Source organism: Cherax quadricarinatus, chromosome 26, assembly GCF_038502225.1.
Source record: "Cherax quadricarinatus isolate ZL_2023a chromosome 26, ASM3850222v1, whole genome shotgun sequence".
Taxonomy (NCBI): domain Eukaryota; kingdom Metazoa; phylum Arthropoda; class Malacostraca; order Decapoda; family Parastacidae; genus Cherax; species Cherax quadricarinatus.
In genome coordinates this window covers 15,918,020-15,938,019 of record NC_091317.1, presented here as the reverse complement: position 1 = coordinate 15,938,019, position 20,000 = coordinate 15,918,020, and the positions used below count along the sequence as shown (strand labels likewise).

The following is a 20,000-nucleotide window of genomic DNA, read 5'->3' as shown; positions in this document are numbered from 1 at the left end:
CCTATGAGTGTTGGTATCTCCCATTCACGTTCTATTCCTTAGTAGGGTGAACTGTTGTCAGTGACTCCTGTGTTGCTACGTGGCTTATCATCACGGCTAACCATCATCTCTTTCCCATGCTCACTCGCTTTCCTCGCTATCTTTTCCATATATCTTCAGATGACCTCTCACACACTCAAGGCCCAACAATATGATAGAAACAGGTGGCGTTTTTCCCACCACTGAGAATAATATCAGTCGGTGCTAGACTTGATGAACCATCAGACGCTCTAAAGATCTTGTTTAAGGCTGTCAAAGGCATTGGAGATCTTGTTCTGACGCAATTCATTCAATATGGAATCCTCCTTTATACTTTTCCTGTTCATATTAAGCCCTACTCTAGGAGGACGGATAGGAGGGGGCAGGAGCGCTTACATGAGCTTTCAAGACGTAGTTTGTCCAGCCGAAGAGGACATCACTCCGTGTGTTTGCTATGAGGTGAACCCTGAGACCCTGGACATAGACTGTTCTGCTGTGTTGGATGAGGATGAACTAGCAGCTGTGTTTCAAGCAAACTTCCCGTCCACAAGCTTCCGCAGACTTGTCATCAACTCTAACCCAAACCTGAAATTGCTACGGAATGGTGATCTGGGGGAGGCATCCTTTCAGGAAATCTGGATCACTCAAGGAGTACTGGAGGCGATTGAAGAAGGTGCATTATCCGGCAGCTCCTCCACTCTCCTTCACTTGGTCTTCAACTACAATAACATCTCAACGTTTCCTTTCGCTGATTTGGAGTCCTTTACAGAGCTTATCTCTCTGGATCTGAGGAGCAACAACATTGAAGGCTTTCCCACACTATCCTCAGCCACGCTGAAGACGCTGTACCTCTCTAAGAACCCTCTGGGCATATTGCCCGACGACGCCTTCTTCGGAACTCCTGCTCTGGAGGATATCCACCTTTCTTCCACAAAGATTTCCGTGGTGAACTCAGGTATGAAAACTATCTTATTTTCTCAGTCTATTAACGAGCGTATCTACTCATGAACCTTATAGTAAACCTACCATCAATGTGGGTCATCATAAGACTAAGATCCTCGTCAGGAAACACTTGCACTGTTTCCTGATAAACTTTACCAACCTTTGCGTTTCTATCAGTCTAATGAGAGTTATGTATTTGTTCTTGCTTTACGTAAGCTAGAGTAGAAATCTCTAGGTTACAGACGATACTAGTTTGTGTTGAGTGCGTGTGTGTGTGTGTGTGTGTGTGTGTGTGTGTGTGTGTGTGTGTGTGTGTGTGTGTGTGTGTGTGTGTGTGTGTGTGTGTGTGTGTGTGACTCGGAAATCTTAACCGCATGAGGAACAGAAATGCAAAAGCCGTGATAAACATCTTCACTTATTTTTTTCATAATTTTCGGACTTCCAAGCCCCATTATCAGTATATAATATAAAACAACATTTATCAGGCAGAACAGCTCGTTAACATCAAAACGCAAATATTTCATTAAAACAAGTCTTACAATAAATCAGTCTACTAACAAAGCTTACAAACTTACAAATGAGCAATGAAGCCAGCGTGTTAACGACATTGTCGTTCAGCTGAGGCTTCGTTATTGCTATATAAAGCTATTCAGAGATGGCGAGGCAGAGTCTTTGTGATGCTGAGGTTAGAAATGTGAAGTCCCTAAAATAAATAGATAAAAAAATGATAAAATAAACGAGAGAGCTTTCTTGTCGCAGAGGGACTGAGTGTTACCTGATAGCAGAAAGAGTGTTCGCTGATAGCTGATAGCAGTGGAAAATTGCTCTCTGATCGCGGACAAAAAGTGGTCCTCAAATAGTATTCGATCCGACAATCACATGCTATATATTAAAAAAAAATCTTAATTTCATACAGAATTGCATCTCTCCTCGCAGGCACCTTCGCTGAGCTCGAACACTTGACGGTGCTGGGTCTTGGAAACAACCTTATCACCTACCTGGAGGAAGAGGCAATCCAGTGCAGTCCTTCAGTTGGCTTGATCGACTTAGGCTACAACGCACTAAGGAGCGTCCAGGCCAATGCATTTCCAGGTGAGACTTAACATTGGTCAGACCATCAATGGCCTGAAAACTAGGAATGTAAGTTTAGCTTTGTGTAGAGTTTTATTTAATGCAGTCTTAATAAAGCGTAATCCTAATAAAACTCAATATTAATATAACGTATTTCTAATAAAATATATTCCTAATAAAATGTAATCCTAATGAAATGTAATATAAATAATACATAATCATAATAAAAAGTAATCCTAATCGATCATTCCCACGAGCCCCCCCTGGGGAGGGGAAGATGGCAGACCAGGGGCCTAACTTCTCCCTACGAGCCCCGTGAGGGCGGGGAATGGGGCTAGGCCTAGGAGCAGTTGGTCCCAGAAGATGAGGAGGTACTTGTACCTCCTCCCATGGCAGACATAGGTCTAAGACACTCCCTAGACAGGGAGCCAAGGCCGGGTCACCATCTGGAAGACACCCGGGCCGAGAGAGTACCTGCGAATCAAGATGAAGAATTAATCACAATAAAACGTAATATTAATAAAACGTAATTCTAATAAAACGTAATATTAATAAAACGTAATCCTAATAAAACGTTCTGCAAAGTTTGTATTTCCTTAGCTTTTCTGAGCAGAGCGATATATCTAATAAGCCCTAATTTTTAAAGGGGGTAGACCGGTAAACCAGCGAAAGGTCTCGACGAGATGACCTAAAGCTCCAGATGTGTGTCTTCATATGACTAAGACCCGCGTCAGGAAACACTTGTTCTGTTTCCTGGAAAACCAGACCAACCAAGCAGAGCGATATTTATATCCAAAATCGGGATTCTGCAACACAAAAAAAAAAACATCGCCTATGGATAAGACATCAATGTGTTTTCTTGAACATAGGAGGGAAAACAGCATTATTATGTTTATCGGGAGTCTTTTTAAAATTGTTTACCCAGAAATTTTTATTTAGGCTTAATGATGAAAACAGAAATAACTCTTCTTGTATTCCCAAAGCTGTTTTATCCGAGGAAATAGGTCGGTTACGTATCGCTAGCTCTTTATATGATGGTAGTTCAGAAAAAGGAAGTGATGAGGACTCTGGTCTCCTTTCGGAAATCAACAGAGGTTGTCAGGTGGATGATAGTGTGTGTGGGAGCTGCTGTATGGTTGTTAGGTAGATGATAGTGTGTGTGGGAGCTACTGTATGGTTGTCAGGTGGATGATAGTGTATGTGGGAGCTACTGTATGGTTGTCAGGTAGATGATAGTGTATGTGGGAGCTACTGTATGGTTGTCAGGTGGATGATAGTGTGTGTGGGAGCTACTGTATGGTTGTCAGGTGGATGATAGTGTGTGTGGGAGCTACTGTATGGTTGTCAGGTAGATGATAGTGTGTGTGGGAGCTACTGTATGGTTGTCAGGTGGATGATAGTGTGTGTGGGAGCTACTGTATGGTTGTTAGGTAGATGATAGTGTGTGTGGGAGCTACTGTATGGTTGTTAGGTAGATGATAGTGTGTGTGGGAGCTACTGTATGGTTGTCAGGTGGATGATAGTGTGTGTGGGAGCTACTGTATGGTTGTCAGGTGGATGATAGTGTGTGTGGGAGCTACTGTATGGTTGTCAGGTGGATGATAGTGTGTGTGGGAGCTACTGTATGGTTGTCGGGTAGATGATAGTGTGTGTGGGAGCTACTGTATGGTTGTCAGGTGGATGATAGTGTGTGTGGGAGCTACTGTATGGTTGTCGGGTGGATGATAGTGTGTGTGGGAGCTACTGTATGGTTGTCAGGTAGATGATAGTGTGTGTGGGAGCTACTGTATGCTTGTCAGTTAGATGATAGTGTGTGTGGGAGCTACTGTATGGTTGTCAGGTGGATGATAGTGTGTGTGGGAGCTACTGTATGCTTGTCAGTTAGATGATAGTGTGTGTGGGAGCTACTGTATGGTTGTCAGGTGGATGATAGTGTGTGTGGAGCTACTGTATGGTTGTCAGGTAGATGATAGTGTGTGTGGGAGCTACTGTATGGTTGTCATTCAGATGATAATGTGTGTGGGAGCAACTGTATCGTTATCAGTAGATGGGCTTACTAGCCAGGCTACCTGGGGTACTAGGCTACTTGACTCATGACACTGTCTAGCACCGGACTACCTACCTTACTTTACTGTCTAGCACCAGGCCACCTACTTTTGCAAGCAGTATTGCTTCCTCATGCTTTCTAGTGACAGGCGTGCCTTAGAGAGTCTGCCACCAGGCGTACCTCCGTCCAGCGATCTAGTGCCAAGTATATTTCTTCTCTCGCCTCAGTAATTAAGCGATAACGACCCTACTCTCAGACCTTTGATGACGTTATTTCATGAATGATAACATTTTATGTCTGATTTAGACAATTTATGTATATATATATATATATATATATATATATATATATATATATATATATATATATATATATATATATATATATATATATATATATATATAGTAGGTTGGTAAACAGCAACCACCCAGGGAGGTACTACCGTCCTGCCAAGTGAGTGTACAACGAAAGCCTGTAATTGTTTTACATGATGGTAGGATTGCTAGTGTCTTTTGTCTGTCTCATAAACATGCAAGATTTCAGGCATGTCTTGCTACTTCTACTTGCATTTAGGTCACACTACACATACATGTACAAGCATATATATACACACACACCCCTCTGGGTTTTCTTCTATTTTCTTTCTAGTTCTTGTTCTTGTTTATTTCCTCTTACCTCCATGGGGAAGTGAAACAGAATTCTTCTTCCTTAAGCCATGCGTGTTGTAAGTGGCGACTAAAATGCCGGGAGCAAGGGGCTAGTAACCCCTTCTCCTGTATATATTACTAAATTTAAAAAGAGAAACTTTAGTTTTTTCTTTTGGGCCACCCCGCCTAGGTGGGATACGGCTGGTATGTTGAAAGAAAGATATATATATATATATATATATATATATATATATATATATATATATATATATATATATATATATATATATATATATATATATATAGCAAAAAATCGAAGAAGGTAACACAGTGGGAGCAATCAGAATAATTACAAGTGACGACACTGTAGCGCCCAAAGATGAGACCACAGCCCAAGCACTAAGAGACAAGCATCCAACCAGGGACACCATAGCCATCAACAACAACCCTGAGGAAGACCCCATCACTGAACAATTAATTTTGCCAGAATCGGAAGTCTATAAGGCGATTGTGTCATTTCAAGCAGGATCTGCAAGAGATTACACTGGAATTCGACCTCAGCACCTCAAAGAGATGGTAAATCCAGTACTCGGTGCATCTCCATCAATTCTTCTCACCGAGTTAACAACTTTCGTCAACAACTGCCTGGCTGGGCGAATCCCAGAAGAAATTAAACCTTTCTTTTTTGGAGCCTCACTAAGTGCTTTGAAGAAGAAGGATGGGGAAGTCAGACCCATTGCAGTTGGTAACACTCTTCGCCATCTCGTTGCCAAAGCAGCAGTAAGAAATATTCGCCTAGAAGCTGCCAGTTTACTTCAGCCACACCAACTGGGCTTTTGGGTCTCTCAAGGTAGTGAAGCCGCAGCTCGTGCGGCAAGGGCCTACATCAGGGACCTACCGGAAGAGAAGGCCGTTGTCAAACTTGATTTTAGAAATGCCTTTAATATGGTGAAGAGAGATGCTGTCTTGCCAGCTGTTCGGGATCGGTCCCCCAGTCTTTTTCCCTTCATTTCAGCCGGCTACAGCAAACCCTCAATTCTTTTGTTTGGAGAACATGAAATTCTCTCATCAGAGGGTGTTCAACAGGGTGACCCACTAGCTCCACTTCTCTTCTGCTTGGCAGTAAGAGAACTAACTTTCAGCCTAGGCAGCGAACTCAACATCTGGTACCTGGATGATGGCACTCTGGCAGGTACTGAAGAGTCCCTGGTAGGGGACCTACAACTGGTGAAAACACGGGGAGAAGACTTGGGACTCATCCTCAATCCCTCCAAGTGTGAAATCATCATGGTGAACCAGGAAATAATCAATGCTGCGCGAAGAATCCTCCCAGAAGTCTCTACTACCACTCCATCCAACAGTACCCTCTTGGGAGCACCGCTGGGTCACCAGGCCATCGACACTGTCCTCAAGGACAAATTGAATGACATGATGAGAATGGAGCAGACAATAAGCGATCTTGATGCCCATGATGCTCTGCATCTCCTCACAAGGTGCCTTACTATGCCAAGACTCACTTACTTCCTGAGGTGTGCACCCTCTTTTGACAACCCAACACTCGACGAATATGACGCTCTCCTGAGGTCAACCTTTAAGAAGGCACTGAACCTGTCACTAGAGGATCAGCAATGGGATCAGTATAGGGGTACGCAAAAAAACGCATGTTGCTTTCGTGTTTGGCTTCCAGTGCATTAGTCAAGAAGATTGTTCCCGAACGCTGAGAAACGTGGTAGGAGCTCAAGGCCCCAGGTTTACTGAAGCAGCGATTCGGTGGGACACCCTTACAGATTCCTCCAGCAGACCAGCTCCTCCCAAAGAACACAAACAGTCCCACTGGGACAAACCGATCATGGAAAAAATCGCCAACACAGTGCTCTCAGGAAAGGACAAAGCTATTCTCCTGACAGTGAAGGCACCACACTCAGGAGATTTCCTGTTAGGTGTTCCCAATTCCTCCTTGGGCACTCGACTAGACCCACAGGCCATTCGGATTGGTGTTGCTCTTCGCCTAGCCGCCCCCATCCTCACCGAACATAGGTGTATTTGCGGCAGGGCGACAGCTGATCAATTCGGACTTCATGGTCTCGTGTGTCACAGCAGAAAGGAAGTATGCCAGGCATGAGGAGGTCAATGACATCATAAAGAGAAGCCTTGCCACAGCCCTTTGCCCAGCTCAACGGGAACCCCAAGTGCAGAGGTCTGACGGAAGTCAAAAGTGTCCTGATGGAGTCACTATGCTAGCTTGGAAGGATGGAAAGCAGATTGCCTGGGACTACACCTGTGCCGCCACATTGACAGACACCTACTTGCCATACTCCGTAGTGGAAGGGGGTGGAGCTGCCAGCCACAGGGAGACCCAGAAGATCCGCAAATATGAAGACCTTTCCCCTTGCTATAACTTCATCCCAATAGGGTCGGAGACCCTTGGAGCATGGGGGAAGTGTGCTCTAAAGTTCCTCAAAGAGCTTGGTGAAAAGCTCATCATAGAAACCAAGGACCTAAGGGCGAACAGCTTCCTCTTTCAGAGACTCAGTGTTGCGATCCAGAGAGGAAATGCCTGCAGCATTCTGGGCACGCGGCCCACCGCCGGGGAGCTGGACGAAGTATTCTAGATGTAGCTCTGAGTTACCTATGTTGTTTTACTTCCTACTGAATCTTTGTGAATGTTTTGTCAATGTATTTTGTCTTTAAATAAAATATATATTAAATACAGGGGGATGGTAGGAGAAAATTCTCAAACAGCTTCAGGGAGAACCTTGAGTTTTCCCTGAAGCAAGTTTATTCTTTTCTCTGAGGATGAGGGTCCCTAGGACAGTTCTAGAGGTGGTACCTCCCTATATATATATATATATATATATATATATATATATATATATATATATATATATATTATATATATATATATATACACATATATATATATATATATATATATATATACATATATTATATATATATATATACACATATTATATATATATATATATATATATATTTATATATATATATATATATATATATATATATATATATATATATATATATATATATATATATATATATATATATATATATATATATATATATATATATATATATATATATATATATATATATATATATATACATATATATTATAAATATATATATATATATATATATATATATATATATATATATATATATATATATATATATATATATATATATATATATATATGTGTGTGTGTGTGTGTGTAGATAGATACTGGGGACAGTAGATGATTAAGTAATCTGTCCCTCAGCCTAGCAGAACTATACAGAACTATGAGACAATCAGTTACTCAGCCTGGAAGCCGGTGTTCAGAACCTTAGTCTTGATGAATTTCAAACTCACACAGGAAGATGGACTCTTATATGCTGGAGGTAAATGAGATTGAGCAGCTGTAGTCACGTCTCTGGCTGGGGAAATCTACTATTAGAAGTACATCATACACACGAGTTGGGCCAAAGGTTAGCAAATAAGTTGTAGGACATGTTCTCTGTACCCAGATTCCTTAGTCCTGCGCTGTCAGACAAGTATCATTAAAACCTTGGTATATAATACCGACAGGAGCTAAGGATGCTGCAGTGTTCACATCACTAGCAACAGTCTAGTGCTAGTGTCTCGGAGATTGCTCTGGGCTTGTGGCTGGCTCTCCCTCTGGTTTGGGTCGGTCAGGGTTCTTCCCACGGAAGTGCGCGTCAGTGACTTCTCTTCGAGGCCATCTATCTGTTTTGTGACTCATTCTTGGCATAAAGTATTCAGATGAAGATATCCAATGTCTTATTCATCATCCTTTCGTTACTGTATACCAGTATTGTAACTATCCCACAGAATTTGTAGTAAACTGCTTTGAACGTAAACTCTCGCCGATGAGACAATCAGCTAAAGAAAACAAGTACAGGAATGAGCTTCACAGAATAAGGAAAAGCTTCCTTATAGAATAAGGTACTTGGTATCTCAAGCTGTCTGAAATATGAGAGAGAGAGAGAGAGAGAGAGAGAGAGAGAGAGAGAGAGAGAGAGAGAGAGCAACAACCAGAATTCGTTTCTATTCTATCTGTTGGTCAGATCATAATTCTGCAACAAAATGTATACTGTATTGACTGGCCAGAAGTCGACCGACTAAAATAATGAAATAATGCTCACGCACAAGATAAAGTCTTTTATAGACGATATATCGTCTTAAACAGGGAGATATGTGATCGTATAGACCTGTTCAAGCCCACGTTAAGGCGATTCTTTTTCTGATATAACAGACTTTCCCAGGGAATGTGCGTTTTACATTAATATTTTCTCTTGATCCTGTCTTCATTTAGGTTTGGTCAACGGGTGGATCTACATACATCACAACGCATTAAGAGTACTGGAAGAAAATATCTGGAAACCCATTTTGCTCCAAGGAGGTTACATCGACCCCTACGGTAAGTGTACACTAATAGAAACACCTAGTTTACTGCTGTTTACCTATATGGTGAGTGTAGACCAAGTCTAGAAACACCTAACTCACTGCTAATATTTACTTATGGTGAGTGTAAACCAAGTCTAGAAACACCTAACTCACTGCTACTATTTACCAATTGTGTATGAGTGTACAACACTCACAGTTATTTATTCACACCTTATTTCCATGTAGTATTTACCGGGTCTGAACCTCTAGTTAAATATAACTGCAGAGTAGAAAGCACTGGCTGATTACCACTAACTACCACGTTGAAACCATGGCAGGTTGAAACAACATATTAATTGTTACTGATAAACCAGGAAGACGCCGTTAATTCAGAGGTTAATTCAGAGCATGTTAACTGCAAGTAAGTATACGAATGAAGCCGCTATTTAATAGTCAATGCAAGCCAGATAGATTATATTAATGAAACAGAAACCGTACTTAAGAACAGAACTACTTGAATACTGCTAGTTAATGGCTAGTGGTTTGCAGGTAGCAACAACAAGATACGAATCAGTGACTGTTGTTGCATAACGTTCTCGCTCCTGCAGTACAATGTATAATGTTTAGAAAGACACTATGTTTGTAGCGACGCCTTCTCTTATAACGTTTCGTATAGAACTGGATATTATGAAGTATGCAAAAATACACAGCTGTCTTATAAGGGAAATATACACACTGAGATCGGGCAGGAGAGGTCAAAAGAATAATGTTGTAGTATGTAAAGTAAAAGGACACAAGTGCAACTAATGTGACATTTTATTGTGGCAACGTTTCGCTCTCCAGGAGCTTTGTCAAGCCGTTACAAACAGTACATGGACACAGAGGGTATGTGTCTTATTTGTAACGGCTTGACAAAGCTCCTGGAGAGCGAAACGTTGCCACAATAAAATGTCACATTAGTTGCACTTGTGTCCTTTTACTTTACATATTGTCGGTAATTCTACCAACTTTATTACAATGTTGTAGTATAGTAAGAGACAGGTGTCGATGTACGTGGAAGGCGAGGAGGGAAAAGACGGTTATGGGTCAGGTCTATAAGAAGCATTTTATTATATAAACTGTGCACAATATGAGCCAAAGGACATGCCATATTGTGCATTCCCTTGTTTTTTTTTCGATAGTGTTATGTAAATAAATAGTGGGATGTTCCAGAAACCTGCCTTAGGGTGTAAAAAGTCACAATACCGGGATTGGAATAGTGCACAAATATCCCGCACATAGAAGAAACATACTTATGACGACGTTTCGGTCCGACTTGAATCATTAACTAGTCATACAGGTAATGGTCCAAGTCGGACCGAAAGGTCGTAATAAGTTCGTTTCTTTCTCCTGTGTGCGGGTTATTTGTGTATCTTTCCGTAGATTTCATCCTGATACAGCTGCAGTGTTGCTCAATGGTTGATGGTGTAACGGTGTAGACTGCGGAGAACGACGCATACGCTGTTAATATGGTCCATCCTGCAAGCATATTTATGTTCCTACTAGTCGGAATATCACGCCCTCTCTCTCATCGATTTTTACCTTACTACATTCCCTCACTCGGAATGCTGCAAACCCTGCACCAGTGGCCCTCTTGGGTCTATGAGACATGGTGATACCTTCGATGGTTTTGCTGGTTACGACAACAATGGTCGTGTTGACATTACGGAAGATGGTTGGGAGAGAATGATGCAGCCTTTTGATCCATCTCATCTGGGATCGGCAGTGCACCTATTGATTGGTGGGGGTCATGGTTAGATACCCATCCAGATTCTTTGGTTTCTTCAGCAACTCTCATCTCTGCCACTCCAGAGATATTCTTTTCCAGACTGAATTAAGTCACCACCAAAAATGAGAAAAAACTCACCAGCCTTAACGTCACTTCTTAACGCGGGTACCTACTGCTCAGGTTATTTACTTTTTCCGACGTAATTCTTGGCGACTTGCAGCATCCGCTTCCTAAACACGACTTCATGGATCTCATCGAGTTATGTGTTAGGTTCAGACTTTTCTCCTTCGGGATGACTTTTACAGACAGAAATATAAGGTGGTGATGTGTTCGTCTTTCAATGCCTTCTTGGCTATCATTTGGCACAAACATTTAGAGAAAGTCCGCTTCAAGAGCATCATCTCACGCAACATATCACGGCTGAGGAATGTTGATAACGTCTTGGTTTTTGTTTTAAGAAAATTTAATCATCATCAATTTAAGGACGTACTCAGCTCAGAAGAAACAAAAATTCCGTTAACTTTGGAGGAAGAAAAAGATGACGCGTTGCCCTTTTTTTGACGTGATCATCGAGGAAGAAATCACTCTCGAACACTGGGTTTATTGGCAATTCATCAACAAAGATGTTTTGCTACACTGTTGTTATGACTCACGAAATCGTAATAGCACGATTGCAAACAAAGCATGGGTTCAAACCCCATTCGTTCCGTGGTTTGTTACAGTGTTTTTTACCACTACGACCCCAAGACTAAACGTGAAGTCATCATAGGTTTTTCTTGTCTCCTTCATCATCCAAAAGCTCACTACGCATCAGCCACTCTTACGAAAGGAAAGATTTGATCATCCGCTCCACTACCCAGAAACCCGTCGACACTTATCCTTCTCTTGTCCTTCCTGCAGGACGGGTTACCTCCGCTGTCAACCCCATTTTCCGTAAAGCCAGCACGAACATTGCTGTCGAAGCCAGCAGAACCTCAAGAGACATACCAGATCTCCCAGACCTATATGTACTTCTGCTGCTGAAATATACTGCATACCTTGGGAGAGGATGATGCAAAGTTGATATCTGTGAGACAGGGCGTGAGCTTCAGACTCGCCTCAAGACACAAGTATGCTTGTACGGTGGGCCACATCAACATGTGCATTGTTCACCAGTCTTCACTCAGACATTATGAACTATGGAGCAGCATTACATTTGTATCGGACAAAATCAAATGCAGGATTCTGGAAGCAACCGCAAATCAGCTGACTTCAGAGAACAAAACAAGGGACTGTACACAATGTTAAGTCCCAACGCTAATACTTTTTACGGCTTATATAATAAAAATACTTCCTACAAACGAAACCCACTTTTGACTTCTTTCGCGCCTGACCTCAGGATGCTCGTTTGTCTTATATGGCCAAGTATCTGTTTTTTTTTTTTTGAATACTTGATAAAAATACCCAAGTGTAGGACTTGTTTTTAATTCTTCATCTCGTCGGTATTGTGCATCATTATTTTAATGATTCTTAATGAAATACAGTTCTAGACGAAGAGTCGTAAACAAGTTTCACTGCAAACAGCGACTTTTCTAACAACTTGGTGGCTTACATTATAGTTTGTCCAGTAGAAAAAGTGTTCCCTAATTAATAGCTTTAACTGTTCTCCTTCTCTCTTGTGGTAACAGTAACCCCTGACCCTCCTTCCCTTCTCCTAGGAAACCCTCTCCAGTGTGGATGTGACATAGCCTGGGCTGTGCGTAATTCTAGTTTGATAAACGGTTTCGACATCTATTCCACTTGTTCCGACGGTCGGAGGCTGACAGAACTCGACCCCGTCGACTACGAGAACTGCTAAACTTCACTGCAACTGTTGAACACCACGAGCAACACTGTTGATGACCAAAACTAAGCACTGCAACTACCACTAATAAACATTTAAGCACTACTATTATTAGTAGCTTTTAGTTTTTTTTGTTTTGTTTTTTTGTTTATTCGCCGGTATTCCCCCGGCCAGGGTCTTTTTCAATAGCGGTGACCCAGCCTTGGCTCCTTATCTGGGGAGTGTCTCGAGACCTAAGTCTCCCATGGGAGGAGGTACAAGTACCCCCTAATCTTTTGGGACCAAGTGTCCCCAGGCCTACCCACAATCCCCGCCCTCACGGGGCTCTCAGGGAGAAGCTAGGCCTCTGGTCTGCCATCTGCCCCGCCCCAAAGGGGCTCGTGGGGATGGCAGTCTTGTGAGCTGCAGGTGGTAGCAAGCTCAGGCTAGTTTTTAGTTTAACGAAACCTATCACAATCATCACTACTGATGACCACTATTACTAACTCCTTCGCTCCCCACACTAGCACTCCTGGGAACACTTATTATTATAACTATTCTTGAGAACTATTGCTACTACGACTGATCTTGGGAACTATTGCTAGTAGGAAGCCTTCAGATTTGAGAGTTTTATGCGTCATTTTAGTTCATTAGACCTGAATGATACGTGTTCCTCCTCCCCCTCAAGCAAATCAGGTCTTACATCTTCAGACTAGAGGGTATCACGTCTCAAAGTCTAAATACTGTATATCAGATCTGAGTCATGGGGATATGCCGTGTGTCTTCAGACTCGAGGGTTTAATACCTTAATAGTTATTATTATATTCATGGAAAGTGATAAACCCGCAAGGGTCATTCAGGGCCTGGAGAATGGAAGGCAATCAGCTTCGATGTGATGTCGTCCATTCTACTGGCGTATCTGTGTTCGTGTAGGATGCACGACACAAGGAAGGCGTGTTTGGTACACAAACACACACACACACACACACACACACACACACACACACACACACACACACACACACACACACACACATACACACACACACACACACACACACACGCACACACACACACACACACGCACATCTCAACTTCGAGCAAGCGTCGCTCGCCTCTTTTGTACCAGGAAAGCAACAGAGACAGACTGTTATATCTTGCAGCAGCGACTATACTTGTCACAGAGAACAGAGGCAAGCACCCTGACGTAACAACAACAAAAAAATCAGTACTGTGACCTGGCTATCCAGGTCATGCCTAACGTTACCTCAATCCCCCTCCTTCCCTTCACACCTCTCCATAGCCTGACAAGTCACCTCACCTACACCGAATGGGACACAAAACACAAGAGGCCTGCTAGCGCATGCTACGTGGTAGGCATATCCAGCTCACTCCCACCTTTCCAAGGCTCTCGCTTCAGTGATACTACTTTCAGGTTTGCTCCACTCATCTACAATTGTCCAGTAGTTTAACTAAGTGATTTCCTATATCCTTTGTAAATCTAAATTTGTCCACCTTGAATCCATTCTTGCGAGTAATGTCTTGAATGGGACATGCCTCCTTCAACCAACTTCAACCTCCTCCAGCACCTAATTCCACCTCTTCTCAGCACCGTACATATGTCACCATCTTTGATATTCTATGTGGTTGATAAAGTCTTTTGTAGGTGAAAGGTCTTACCAATAAAGAGCTTTTGTTGTATGCCTTTTAAACATCTAGTTATTATTTACATATAATAAATTATAGCATGATTTTAAATTTCTGATGATGGATGAAGAATCATACGAAACAGGTAGATATATATACAGAGAAAGATCACGGTCAGCAGGATTCAAATCCACTACAGGAACACTGCCAAGGTTGCCAAGTGATGCTCTTCAACACTCGGCCACAAATGCCACATAAGCTGGGCAGCCTGGTTTACAAGCCATGGTTTACAAGTATGGTCTCAAGCTATTTCATTCTCCTGTTCGTCCTGACCTCACAAGCGATTTATATATCAATACAATTAATTAGTGTCTATGAAAATGGTATTTTTTACAACGGTTATATAAATAAATAAATATATATAAATAAATAAAATAAATAAAATAAATGAACATATATATATATATATATATATATATATATATATATATATATATATATATATATATATATATATGTTTGAATGTATACATTTTTTCTTTGAGAGTACAAACGTAAGATGTGAAAACCGGAATCCAATACACAAGGCTTTCAGCCCAGCCTATAACACCTACCTACTGTGACGGCTAATTAGGCAAGCAAACAGGCGTTACACCTGTGAAAGATACCTGTATAAGCCTAATTAGCAGAGTTGCGTAATCTCTCTCTTTCTCTCTCTCTCTCTCTCTCTCTCTCTCTCTCTCTCTCTCTCTCTCTCTCTCTCTCTCTCTCTCTCTCTCTCTCTCTCTCTCTCTCCACTTCACTTAAGTTTCACTGTCACACCTCAGACATTCCGCAGCTAATAGGCTCGCTGCTCCTCTGATGTCATTACTAAAGGTTATCTTCCTCGTGTAAGAGACGATTTACTCTGCACGAGGAACAAAGGATGTCAATTAACCTTTGGAGTGATAGTGTCGGCGTGGGTGGTGGCGGTAATTGTGGTGGAGGTAGTTGCGGTGTTGATGTTTGTCGGGACGGCGCTGGTGGTGGTGGTTGTAATTGAGTTTGTGATGGAGGTAGCAGGGGGTGTTGGTGGTGGTTGCGGTGAAGATGGAGGTGGTAATTGTGCTTGTGGCGGAGAATAGTAGGGGTAATGGTGGAGTGGTAGAGGTAATGGAGGGGGCGGGGGTAGTGGGGGAAAATCTAATTGTGACGGAGGTGGTGTGTGGTGGTGGTGGTCATAGTGCTGATGATGGTGATGATGGTAAGGGTGGTGCTGTGGGTGTGTGGTGGTAGCAGTAGTTATAGGGTTAATTTTAGTGGTGCATGCAGTATAAGTACTTGAGTTGAGAAGTACGAGGTAGAAGAACGATTGCAAGAACTATACTCCTTCCCCTTCCCCCATCCGTCCTTCCTTCCCTTTCTCCGGAAGAGCCAGACGAGACACGTTCATGACATACAAAATACTCTAGTGTGAACGTGGAGAAGAAAGGTTACTTCTTTATCAGAAATAAATGTAGAACTAAAAAATCTATATGGAAACTGCATACATACATACATACATACATACATACATACATACATACATACATGCATACACAAAGCTAAAATACGTACAAGGAACGCGAAGGTCACATCTTCTGAAGCCATACGACAGCATCATCTTCATCGAAAATACGTTGCTAATCTTCGCGTCTCGCCTCTGAATGCCAGGCTTCTCCCTGAAAGCCAGGCTCTTTCCTTAAAGCCAGGCTTCTCCCTGAGACCCAGGCTTCTCCCTGAAACCCCGGTTTCTCCCTGAAACCAAGACTCCTAGAAAACCTATGTTTCTTTCTGCCTGCAGCCGCACCTGCCACGGTAATTTTCATCCTGTGGCTGGAATCCAGTTTGTCTGCTCATCCGTCCCCAGACTCATCAACACCTCCGCTCCTCTCTCCCAGGGAAACGAAAATATACGCAGTTTTGAAAAGAAAAAGAGAGGGAGTTAATTTTAAAGAGAAAATGATTGGGAAGTTGATAATGAGAGAGAGAGAGAGAGAGAGAGAGAAAGAGAGAGAGAGATAGAGAGAGAGAGAGAGAGAGAGAGAGAGAGAGAGAGAGAGAGAGAGAGAGAGAGAGAGAGAGAGAGAGAGAGAGAGAGAGAGAGAGAGAGAGAGAGAGAGTGAGAGAGAGAGAGAGATGAAAGTTTATTTTAATCCCTGTGTTAGGGATTAAACTATTCTTGAGTGGTGGTGTACAGGTGACATGCAACATAAAAACAACTCGTCGCGTAATCGATAAGCTTTAAACCTAAAGTCCCACCCACCCAGGCTTTATTATTTTAAGCCGCTACTTGGTAACACTGCCCAAAAAACGGTTAAATTTCTAGATAATTGTTCATTCTAATTAAATAATACTAGATGTAGCTTATTACATATAATGCAAATAGAAGGCAGTAACAGAGAATGGTCAAGCACTGGGCAGCAGGTGTCAATGTAGTGTTTTAGTTGAAAAGTTGGTGACAGCCATATCTCAGGTCCGACACACGACATATATATATACCGTGAGGTGTGTGTCTATCAGTATATATACGATACGAATTTAATATCTACTCTAGAGATTAAAGTACTCATCACTGATAGTTAACAGGTTACGTGTAACCTTAACAGCCCTCATAAAATCGATAGGTTTGTAACCCAATTAATGAACTAACCATCGATTATGGTGAATGGTGATGGGTGGTCGCAGTAGCCATCAGCACCACCACAGCTGCACTGACTACAAGGGAGGGAGGAAGGGGGCGACGTTTGACAACCTCTCATTCGTCACTCTTGTTAGTACACAAGTTTCTCTCATGTGAATATTACTGAAACTTGCCACTGTATTTGGCATCTTAGAAAAGGTTATAGCATCATGTACGTAGTAGTTTTGAGTGAATGTACTGAATTATACTATGTGATTATGATGTGGACGGATCTTGTTAATGTAATTTGACTATAGGAAATACTTTCTAACCAATGTTAGAAATCAAACTGTTCTATATTTACATAATGTACTTATTGCACTTGCAGTTTGTTTTGTAAGCCGTGAGGCAGTTATATCCTTTACCATTACAAGTTTAGGGAACAGATGTATCATTGTGTTTTATGCTTCATATTCTTACGTGTCGTAAGATTCATACTTTTGGATATGCATTATAGATGTGTTAGGGTTAACTTAATTTATTGTGCACTCTTGTGGGTCTGATTTTAAGTTGTACTTTTCAGATAGGGGGGGGGTTCTGTATAGGGAAGGGGGGGTTCTGTCTAGGGAAGGGGGGGTTTTAGTTTGCAGGGCTACGGTATGTAACATACTGTGCCCTTTTGAGTTTGTACCTTATGACGTTCAGTCATAGTACAGAATATCTTGTTTTACTTTTGTTGTAGTTAGTACGGAAGTATGTATCAATTCTCTCCTTACTTTGGTTACTGTTTGTGTTTTCATTAGATAATTTTTGTTACATGATGTATAATTATATCTGTATGTGGTATTATATGGCCATGGAAAGTTTATTACATTTGTTGGCAGATAAAGCCTGTTTGTTATTTTTTATGTGCTGTGATGTACTTTTAAATAAAATAAAATGCATTGGCGATGAGGGACAGTTTGTGTTAGCACAAAGTTAAATGTCTGTGTGCTTTGTTAATGAAATTTATAATTCTGTGTAAGACCTGATAATGTGTTCTTTTATCTATTTAATGTATTGTATTGTTTTAAATAAAATATAAAAAAAAAATTAATGAACTAACCATCGATTATGGTGAATGGTGATGGGTGGTCGCAGTAGCCATCAGCACCACCACAGCTGCACTGACTACAAGGGAGGGAGGAAGGGGGCGACGTTTGACAACCTCTCATTCGTCACTCTTGTTAGTACACAAGTTTCTCTCCTGTGAATATTACTGAAACTTGCCAATGTATTTGGCATCTTAGAAAAGGTTATAGCATCATGTACGTAGTAGTTTTGAGTGAATATACTGAATTATACTATGATTTTATAAGTGATTAATAAGTTTACTTTTAAATAAGCTTATTCTTTTTTAAGAAATTCTCCACTAACATGATGAGAATGAAAGAGAAAATAATTATAGTGTTTTCGGAAGACCTCCGTGCTTTTAAACGACCACAGTATTTTGGACAAAATTAATGTTTTTGAGTAACTACAGTGTTTTCAAGAGGCCGAAGCCTCTTGGAAGTAACGATTGCTTCTATATGTCCACACCAGATGAAAATATCACAAATAAAGTAAGGTAAGTAAATGTTGCGTTATCAGGGTCAAGGGTCGAGTACAGCAGTTCTAAATTTTGTTTACCGTTGCTCTTCTTACAGTGGTAACTCCTTTAGTGTTTCATCACACAGACCTTGGACTATCGAATCTTGCCGATCGTATATAATGAAGGATCCTGTTGGTTTTGGGCAGGGAAATCAACATTCTGCGATCCTTCTGCTTATGTACATTAACTTGGTTCTGCGAGGTACATTGACATAGCATTGCTCGCAAGGTCAGAACCCATAGGAAAATGAAATATCTGGAGATCATGCCTGAGGCTCACTGGTGTGCCAGGCGCTAGGAAGAAACATGGCTCGTAACTTGCCTGCCTAGCGTTTTGAAGCATCTGTAGCTAAGCGGTTCAAGTCGTCACTTTTGGGGCTAAACCACGTTCGTGGACGGCAACAAACGTGGCTTCGAATCCTGCTGGCCGCAATCTTTGTACATATATATATATATATATATATATATATATATATAATATATATATATATATAATATAGTATATATATATATAATATAGTATATATTTTATGTGTGTGTGCGCGCACACATGAAAAACTAAGATTCCTAAGATGAGATCCCAGTATTTTCTTCGTGAAAAAATCTTAGATGTAGAAACGTTTTTCGTAAAAGATTTGTAAATACATTGCGACAACTTAAGGTGATTTTACATTGGTTTCATATGACCTGTTTTTTTTAACATACCTCGTGTTTTGCTTTAGTTATTACTATAGTCTTATTCTTGGCGTAATAGTATTGCGCTCTAGAAAAACCAGTTCATTTCATATCGGTTATTGACATTGTTTAATGCATGTAATAAAAGTTTTTGGGTTTCACACCCCTCAAGGAAGGTTCCTTGATGTTGGTGAGGGGCTCTTGATTTAGGGAATTGGATCTGTGCTCCAGTTCCCCGAATTAAGCCTGAATGCCTTCCACATCCCCCCCCCAGGCGCTGTATAATCCTCCGGGTTTAGCGCTTCCCCTTGATTATAATAATAATAATAATTTGGGTTTCACAAAAAAATAGTTATTGCATTCATAAAAAGATAGTGGGAAAGGTTTTTGTCATTTATTTTGTCTTTCATGTAACTGAAAGCTCCACTGTCTTTGTGTTTTGCATGAGGAGAAACTAAGAAATTTCTCTCTGGAGAAAGTATACGTTAGGTTCTTGTGTTATTATTTATTTTCTTCTTTTAGCATTTTTTTTATATTGGTTGAGAATATGCAGTGGATTATGAGAGTTTTAATTTTAACATTATTCAGGATTTGAAATGATGCCTTCTTACTCGGCCACTCTCTCGCGAACACAAACTCGCACACACACACACACACACACACACACACACACACACACACACACACACACACACACACACAC

General features: G+C 41.2%; 1 protein-coding gene across 2 annotated transcripts; it reads left to right on the top strand.

The window, feature by feature from the left end:
- Positions 1–248: 248 nt before the first annotated feature.
- On the top strand, positions 249–14,417 carry LOC128691646 (oplophorus-luciferin 2-monooxygenase non-catalytic subunit). Of its 2 annotated transcripts, XM_053780485.2 has the most exons (4): positions 249–973; positions 1,897–2,052; positions 9,066–9,170; positions 12,602–14,417. In XM_053780485.2, exons 1-4 carry the CDS (start codon positions 334–336, stop codon positions 12,739–12,741), a joined length of 1,041 nt encoding a protein of 346 aa, XP_053636460.1. In that variant the 5' UTR covers positions 249–333; the 3' UTR covers positions 12,742–14,417. The 2 variants fall into 2 exon arrangements, with proteins under 2 accessions (XP_053636460.1, XP_053636461.2); XM_053780486.2 differs by lacking the exons at positions 9,066–9,170; positions 12,602–14,417 and adding an exon at positions 8,318–8,519.
- The last annotated feature ends 5,583 nt before the right edge of the window (positions 14,418–20,000 follow it).